This window comes from Fragaria vesca, linkage group LG4, assembly GCF_000184155.1.
Source record: "Fragaria vesca subsp. vesca linkage group LG4, FraVesHawaii_1.0, whole genome shotgun sequence".
NCBI classification, from domain to species: domain Eukaryota; kingdom Viridiplantae; phylum Streptophyta; class Magnoliopsida; order Rosales; family Rosaceae; genus Fragaria; species Fragaria vesca.
The window spans coordinates 13481358-13490531 of record NC_020494.1 but is presented as its reverse complement, the minus strand read 5'-3'; the positions used below and the strand labels follow the sequence as shown (position 1 = coordinate 13490531).

Genomic DNA, 9174 nt, shown 5'->3' with positions numbered 1-9174 from the left:
ATGGCGGCACCAAGATGCAGGTTGCACTTAACAGCTCTTCTTTCCTTGGTTGTTTCCGTTGCATTAGCCCACACAGAAAGCCAAGGTGGTGGTGATCATGGTGGGAAGCATCGGCTTCAAACAGGGCCAGTAACATATGATAGGAGGTCACTTCTTATCAATGGCAAACGGGAGCTTCTATTTTCGGGGTCTATCCATTATACACGAAGCACGCCAGAAATGTGGCCTGATCTTCTCCGAAAGGCCAAACATGGAGGCTTGAATGTGATCCAAACTTATGTGTTTTGGAACGTTCACGAGCCTGTGAAAGGTCACTACAATTTTTCAGGAAACTATGATTTGGTGAGGTTCATTAAGCTTGTTCAAGAGCATGGAATGTATGTCACCATTCGAGTTGGGCCATTCATTCAAGCCGAATGGAACCATGGAGGACTTCCATATTGGCTGAGAGAGGTCCCCGACCTCATATTTCGTACTGATAATGCACCATACAAGTACTATATGAAGAAGTATGTGACCATGATTGTGAACAAGTTGAAAGAAGCAAAACTGTTTTCTCCTCAAGGAGGCCCAATCATATTGGCACAGATTGAAAACGAGTACAATCATATCCAGCTTGCATATGAAGAGAATGGAAGCAATTATGTTAGATGGGCAGCAAAGATGGCCGTAAAGCAAAATGTTGGAGTACCATGGATCATGTGCAAGCAGACCGATGCTCCTGATCCGGCGATAAATACTTGTAACGGAAGGCATTGTGGTGATAGTTTCTCTGGAGCAAATAAGCCATACAAGCCTGCTCTATGGACTGAAAACTGGACAGGTCAGTACCGAGTATTTGGTGATCCTGCTTCACAAAGACCTGCAGAAGATATTGCATTTTCGGTTGCCCGCTTTTTCTCAAAGAATGGATCTCTAGCCAACTACTACATGTACCATGGTGGGACTAATTTTGGAAGAACAAGTGCGATTTTCACAACAACTCGCTACTATGACGAAGCACCTCTTGATGAATATGGTTTGCCAAGGGACCCAAAGTGGAGTCACCTCAAGGACTTGCACAAGGCTTTGAGACTATGCAGGAAGCCTTTGCTTTGGGGGGTTCCAGGTGTCCAAAACTTAGGGAAAAACATCGAGGCTCGTTTCTATGAGTTGAAGGGCAACTCCTCAATCTGTGCTGCTTTCTTGGCCAACAACAATTCAAGAAGTGAAGCAATTGTTAATTGGAGAGGACAAGACTATTACCTTCCACCCCATTCCATTAGCATCCTCCCTGACTGCAAGACTGTGGTCTACAATACTCAAACCATCGTATCGCAGCATAATGCAAGGAGCTTTGTCGGATCAAATTTGGCTAATAAAATGAGATGGATGGAGTCTCCGGAACCCATTCCAAGCACCAAGGAAATTCCAATCAATAATAGGACACCATTGGAGCTCTACGGCTTGCTCAAAGACAACTCAGACTATGCGTGGTACACAACCAGCCTTGAGTTGAATTCTATGGACATGTCCATGAAGAAAAGCATTCAACCAGTTCTACGAGTAGGAAGTCTCGGTCACGCAATGCTGGTGTTTGTCAATGGTGAGTATGTTGGTTCTGGACATGGGAGCCATGACGAGAAGAGCTTTGTCTTTGAGAAAGTTGTGTCCTTCAAGGCCGGGGTCAACCAAATAGCTTTGCTTGCCATGACAGTTGGTCTTCCAGATAGCGGAGCGTACATGGAGCATAGATATGCAGGGCCTAAAGACATAGTAGTTCTAGGATTGAACACTGGAACTCTTGATCTCACACAAAATGGCTGGGGGCATCAAGTTGGCTTAAATGGAGAGAAGCTACGAGCCTTCACAAAAGAGGGATCAAAACAGGTCCAATGGGGAGAAACAAATGGACCAAAAAAGGCTCTCACATGGTACAAGACATATTTTGATGCTCCTGAAGGGAATGATCCTGTCGCGATCCGAATGACTGGTATGGGAAAAGGAATGATCTGGGTGAATGGTGAGAGCATCGGTCGACACTGGATCTCCTTCCTCTCTCCTCTTGGGCAGCCTACTCAATCTGAGTACCACATCCCAAGATCATTCATCAAGCCTAGGAAAAACTTGCTTGTTGTTTTGGAAGAGGAGCTAGCCAAGCCTAGTAGCATTGACATTGTGACTGTCAACAGAGATACCATTTGCAGCTTCATTACTGAGTATCATCCTCCAAATGTGAAGTCATGGGCTAGACAAAACAGCGTCTTCCGACCTGTGTTAGATGTTGTAAGAACATCCGCTGAGTTGAAGTGTCCGAATTACAAAAAGGTTGTAGCTGTTGAGTTTGCAAGCTTTGGTGATCCTACTGGTTCATGTGGAAGCTACACCTTGGGCAAATGCAACTCCCCTGTATCAAAGGAGGTAGTTGAACAACACTGCTTGGGCAACACGAGCTGCGTAGTTCCGATCGACCGCAACGTTTACTTCAAGAACAATGATGAATGCCCTGATATCAAGAAGACTCTTGCTATTCAAGTGAAGTGTTCTTAGAGAATCTGGATACATTTCACGTTGTGGGTGATTGGATGACGATTGAAACAAAGAACACCCTAAAGAAGCTGGTTTAAATTTCCCAGTGCCATGTTCAGAAGACCAAGAATATATCACACTATGTACAAGGCATCTCCATATATTTGTCAAAAATTTCACAAATCAGAGACTCATATGTGAGCCACTAAAGCCATCAAATTAACAGTCTTAGTTCATCTAGTATACACAAAAATTTGTCAACACTCCAATTACATCTTCCATAAAATTTTCCTTTCGCAAAATAATAATAATAATTAATAAATAAGAAAATAAATGAATCTTCATGTATAAGAAATTAAGAATCTGAAAAGCCCCCACATATATACTTTGATGTTGATACATGATTCTCGTTTTATAATGAATTGCTTTACAGTTTACACTTTGCAACCGATCAACCTTCTATAAGCTTTTCTTTCACAAATAGAACTTTGCTTGCCTTCAAAGACTGCTGCAGTTCTTCCTAGCTTGATCATTTCGAATACATATTGTTGAAGGCTTGAAGCTAACATTAGGAATTTTAAATCTCGGATGATTGATGTATGTTTTTTGTATTTTTTTTTTTTTGTTCAAACAAAACGGTGTGGTTTTATTTTTCCTCTTTCATTTTCAATGATATGTAATTATGTACGTTATTTTTTTTTTTTTTTTCTAGTTTAGAATGACTCATCTTAGAGTCTCGGACTTTATTAGTCTTCATCTTAGTACTATATTAACACTGGGAACAGTGTAAAGTGAAATTTGATATAATGTACATCTAATTTCTTTTGACTGATGGTATGGAACACAATTTAACTCTATCATTTCCAACGATTCCAATCTTTTCAATGCGTTGGTTGCTCCTTGTTATATAAGGGCTTCTTGTACGTACACTCCAGCTAGCATTACCTATCTTCTTCCCCGGCCTCTATTAATTAAGGTGTTCCTTTCTCAACATAATCCATTTCTTTACTTTCAATTTTTTTTTTCGGACTATTGATGTTTGTTTTTCTAAACCTAGCTACATTGCATATTGATTGATTACATTTTTAATTTTGTAGATGGAACAACGAAAATGGGAGGACTTAGATAAGGACTGTTTGGTGAAAGTGTTTGAGAAAGTTGATATGGAGTCGCTACTCTTGGATATTCCTTTTGTTTGCAAGTCATGGCACAAAGAAACACTAAATCCTTCTTGCTGGAATAGTCTCATCTTTCCGGACTTTGAACCTGAATTTCCTTACAATGAACGTGATTATCCAATCTTTGACAGATTTGTTTCTGAATTTGGCCTTGATAGGGATCACTTCTCTGTAACTGCCTTTATAAAGTTTGTTGTCAATCGTAGCCAAGGAAATGCTGTTTCTCTCAAGCTACCTGGATGCTCGTCCCTAGAAGCCTTTGAATATGTTACAGATGAGTATGTTTTCTCTCTCAAGTAATTATTTGTATATTTGATATGCCTTCGACACTTTACTGAAAATGTTGTGTGGTTTCAGGTGCCCTAACATTATGTTTTTTGGTTTACCAAGATGTTTGTTGTGGAAAGACGACATCGATCTGGAATTGATGGGCAAGTTCAAGAACTTGTTCATGTTGGCCTTGGGCTGCAGCACTTATTTGGACAGAGTTCTTGCAGTAGTCAACAAACACTGCAAGCTTTTTTCTCATTTGATACTGTCTAATGCCCAAATTGGTAAGAAAGAGGCTACGGCAATTGTCAACTTAATCCCTGATATTAAGCTTTTGAGCCTGAATGATGCACAGATTGATCGGGATTATCTTATCATATTACTGAAGGGCTGCAAAGAACTTGTGATGTTGGAAGCCAAGGATTGTATTGGTTTCGATGAGGGTGATGATGAAATAGCAAAGATGGCTTCTCATGTCAAAAGCTTTCACTGTGAGGGATCTAAAGAGCGCTTTGAACATCCATTTAATATGTCTTCTTTTTATCAATTTTTTCTTCATTGACGAAAGATCGAGTCAAAGAAATAGGTTCAATGTTTGCAGAGATTGATGCAGAGGCAGAGGTTGATGGAGAGGGTGAGGGTGAGGGTGAGGGAGAGGGAGAGGTTGATATTGAAGATAGGGTTGAACCTTGATTTAGCTCTTTATGTATTTTGGTGCATGTTCTTATGCATGCGTTCTCTTATCAGATCTATTTCGAATAAGTTTTCCTTAGCTTGACATATGTATCGGCATATTCTGAACCTAAAAGAGTTGTACGGATTTGTAGTGAGCGGACTGGAAGTAGTCGAGTTTTTATTTTCTTGAAAATGCTTGGTTTTGAAGGGTCAAGAGTTGACTTTCTAATCCGTTGGGTTTCTCGAAAAACTTCCTTCACGAAAGTTGTAGAGCACAACGATACGAGTTCGTAGACACGTGGCACGCGTAAAACGGAAGTTCATGGCTTTAGGAGATTTTTGGGTTAAATAAGAAAGTTTAGGGTTCCATTTCTTTTTTCTCCGGAACCCATTCCTCTCTCTCTTTCTTCTCTCTCTCGCGATACCTTCGGTATCAAAGTTTTCCAGCCGACCCGACCCGAACCCGGACGACCCGACCTGACTTTTCCGGCTGACCCAAACAACGGCACCGGTCAGAAAATCTTCCTCTCCTCGGCGCAATCCTCCCTGTGTTGGTGAGTGAGGACGACTCGAGCGGATCGGCGTTAATCGAGCGCCAACAGTGAGGGCGGCGACCCGGTTTGCAACCCGACCGGATTTCTCACCTCTGGCGACGGCGACAAGGCTGGAAACCGGTCGGGATAGAAGCTCCTTGGCGTCCTGGTTCGACTGCTGGTGGCCTTGAAGCTCAACTCACGGCGGAGAGTGGCGGTAGTGGATTCCAACTTTCCGACGAGTTTTCCGGCCGTTTTCGGCCGAGCGGGTTGAACCTTCAAGTATAAAAGATGCTCACCATGCTTCAATCTACAAGTTTGTTGTTGGAAGTTTGTTGAGATTGTGAAGTTGTTGTGGTGGCGCATAGGGCCCACTCGTGTGGCGGCACGTTGGGCAGGGTGTGTAGGTTCAATTACTTTGGTTAGCTAGTTCTTGTTGTTGTGAGCATGTTGATATATTATGAGATTAGGTCAAGTTTAAGTAAGTTTTGCTTGTTAGATTCTATGTTATTGTAGACTTGTGCGAAGTGTTGAGCTAGGAGATTCCAAAGTTAGGCAGTGGGGGAAGGTGGTTAAGTGTTCGACGACCTTGAGAGGTCTCGGAAGAAGGTTGTCCCTTTTTGGGCAAATCATGGGTTAAGAATTATTAAGGGTGAAATGTTCTTTTTGTTTAAATGGTTATTAAGTTATTAATTTTGTTAATATGTGACTTGTGGAGTGTGGTTTTGTGTTATATGTTTGTGTTGTACGTGCGAAGACGCAGCTGGATTTGAGGTGAGTAAAATCTCACCAAGTTTCCCTTTGGGACCCAAATTATTATGATGAGGATGATAATGATTATTTTGATGAGGATGATAATGATTATTTTGTTGTTGATGATGATAATTGATGATTATGATGAAGATGATAATGATTATTATGATGATGATGATGATGATGAGGATGATAATGATTATTTTGATGATGATGTTAATGATTATTTTGATTATGATGATGATAATAATGATTTAAAAATTTTGTTTTTGTTTGTTTTAAAATATATGAGTTTGATTGTCAACGACTCATAGGTAAGAGAAAACAAGTTTTCTTATTTAAATGATTATTTTTAAAGTTTTGTGACTATAATATTTTTAGTTCTATTGATGTGATTATTGGTGCCTTAGTGGTGATTGTGTGTCTTAGTTGTGAATGTGTGCCTTAGTGGTGATTGTGTGCATTTGTTGTGGAATGGTGCTTTAGTGGTGATTGTGTGCATTAGATTAAGAGCCTTCGTGTTGGACCGGGAACCAAGCCTTGGCCGGGTGATTGGTTACGGTCAGTATAGAGCCCTAGTCTGTCTGTCGGTACTTCATAGGGGATGACTAAGTGTTAACGAACTCATGAGTACGCGTTTGTTTGGTTACTTATGGGGGATGACTAAGTGTTGACGAACTCATAAGTAAGAGTAGAGAAATGATTGTGTGATGTTCTTATGTGTTGTCATTTAAATTCTTTGCTTTGAGTATCTCCTAAACTATACTTAATGCAGGAGATTCTTTAATATTATTTGTGTGATTTTTAGTGGAATTCCTAAACTATCCTTTTTGCAGGATTCACTTATGATTTTGATTGTTGTGTTTTCTTATTTACTCTCTTTTGAATTTTATTGTTTTGAGGTGATTCCTGAACTACGTTCTAAAGCAGGAATTACCGGTTTTATCTCGTGATGTTGGTTAGAGTCTTTTAGTATAGATTTACTCATACGAGCTTGTAAAGCTTACCGGGTTTGTTGTTTACAACCCGGTGCACCAATTCATGGTGTAGGAGTTAGACCTGCAGGTGATGATTAGCAGGGTTGAGGCAGTGACTTAGAAGCTGGGTTTTAGACGATGCACATTATTTGTATTTTATGGCAGTTGTTTTTAAGCTCATGTGAGCGAAGTAGTTTATTACTAGACTTTTGGAAGTTATTATAATTAAGGAGATATAATGATTAACTCGGTTGATGAGTTTATTGACATGTACTTTTCCAGAATTTGTTTTAGTTTGGAAATTGTTGAGCAGGTTGTGGGATATTAAGATTTTGAGTTTTATCATGCCTAATTTTTTGAAATTTTATCCTTCGAAAATTGGGGTGTGACATATAATGTTTGACTCGGTTGTAAGTTTTGTTGACATTTACAATTTCAGTATTTGTTTTTAGTTTGGAAGTTGTTGAGCTGGTTTGGGATATTAAGATTTTGAGTTTTATCATGCCCAAATTTTTGAAAATTTATTCTTCGAAAATTGGGGTGTGACAGCTTTGATTTCTACTAGGGTTTCCTTGACGATGGCCAAATGACCGAGACAGAGACCTGGATCTCAACAGGGGACGCCGATCCCCACTTCTACCTGTGTGGTTGATTGATCAGAACGAACAAGCAGGTGGTGACTCCTATCCTTTCCTCGGTTCTCTCCGGGGCATGGAATCTGAAGGAGAAGCTTTTGGTTCGTGAAGAGGAATCGGGTCGCTTTGTTTTTCAATTCAAGTCGAAGGCAGAGAGAGACCGGATCGTTGGAGGAGGGTCGTGGTCTTTCTTTCAACGGTGGCATGCTTATCCTGGCGGAGTACGACGGACTTAGCCCGATGGAGGATGTCTCTCTACATTATTTGGAGGTGTGGGTCTCGGTCACCGAACTCCGTTTTGCTATGAGGAACAACATGGTTCTTAGCCATGCTGTGAATGGGTTGGGAGTTTTTGTGAGAGCGGATCTGGGTCCGATTCAGAGGAAGGAGAAGATCCAACGAGTTAGGGTTGTGTTGGACGTTCGAAACCGGATTCCGGCCAAACGCATTTTTGACTACTCACCGGAGGTAGCTGTCAAGCTGGAGTTCAAAGTTGAAAGAGCTCATGGGATCTGCAAGGATTGTGGATACTTTGGGCATGGAGGAGGTACTTGCGATAAGGGCTCTATTTGTGGGTTACCGATGGTTAATGTGGTTAGCGTCGTCGACTGCGAAGCGGAGCTTTTGGCGAGCCGGTCAATGGATGGTTTGTTGAAGGAGCCGGTTCTACAGGTGGATGAGGCTGCGCCGACGGGGTTGGAGGTTGGTATGAGTGGCAACGAGGAGGCGGTTGCGCTGGTTGTTACTCCCCCGACTTTTTCGGCGGGAAACCCTAGTTTCAAACTAGGGTTGACTAACGGTATTGGGCTGGGAGGGTTTCGTGGGCCTCTGAGGATTGGGCCAGGCGATTCTGGGTTCAAAAGAAAGTTTGGGTTTGGGTCTGAATCTGATGGGTTTGGGCTTTCTGGAGATGGTCCAGCTGGGACTGATTTGATGTTGAAGAAGCCAAAGTCAAGCTTCTCTGGTGAGCTCGTAGAGGTTCCAGTCCAGTTTGGAAGGATTCCTCAGAAAAAGTCTCCTAAGAAGAGAGGCCGCCCTCGTGGCAGTCGTAACAAGAAGAGGACAATGAATGGAGATCCGGAGTTTTCTATGGCTCCTAGTTTGGAGGGCGCCAATGTAGAAACAGGCCTCGAATCCGAGGCTGAGGAGGAGTAGGTTCTGGTGCATCTAGGAAATACCCCTTCTGATCTCTAATAGCTTCTCTCTTTCTCTCAATTCGATGACAGGTACACCATTGGGTCTTAGGCTTTATTCGATTGGAAGTTGAGTTGTTATTAGGGATCCGGAGGTTATTTTGCTTTCTAGTTTTCATATCCACCTTTTTTGATATAGCTTTGAGGTTGTTATTTCTTTTCGTAGATGTAGCTTTACTTTTCATTGCTATCTACATGTATGGTCTTTGGACTATTCTTGTTTGACCTTTTTGGTTGTTTTGATCGTTGATCAATGGTATTTTCCTACCTTACAAAAAAAAAAAAAACAAAGAATATGCATTAAGAAATTTGGTATGTATGAATAAAATTTCTTATGAAAGAGAAAGAGAGAAAAGAACGATGTATATAACATAAAGGGTAGAGTAGTCATTCCAAATTTGTTAAATGTAGTACTTTTTTTATCATAATTAATAACTAGTGATGACCATTAG

At 41.1% G+C, this 9174-nt stretch overlaps 2 protein-coding genes across 2 annotated transcripts; both read left to right on the top strand.

Moving 5' to 3' along the window:
- Positions 1–135: 135 nt before the first annotated feature.
- LOC101293483 (beta-galactosidase 13-like) lies at positions 136–2529 on the top strand. Its single transcript, XM_004298141.1, has one exon. It carries the CDS (start codon positions 220–222, stop codon positions 2527–2529), a length of 2310 nt encoding a protein of 769 aa, XP_004298189.1. The 5' UTR covers positions 136–219.
- A 1076-nt stretch (positions 2530–3605) lies between these two features.
- LOC101293194 (F-box protein FBW2-like) lies at positions 3606–4649 on the top strand. Its single transcript, XM_004298140.1, has 3 exons — positions 3606–3964; positions 4044–4447; positions 4525–4649. The coding sequence occupies exons 1-3, from the start codon at positions 3606–3608 to the stop codon at positions 4647–4649; spliced, it is 888 nt and encodes a 295-aa protein (XP_004298188.1).
- The last annotated feature ends 4525 nt before the right edge of the window (positions 4650–9174 follow it).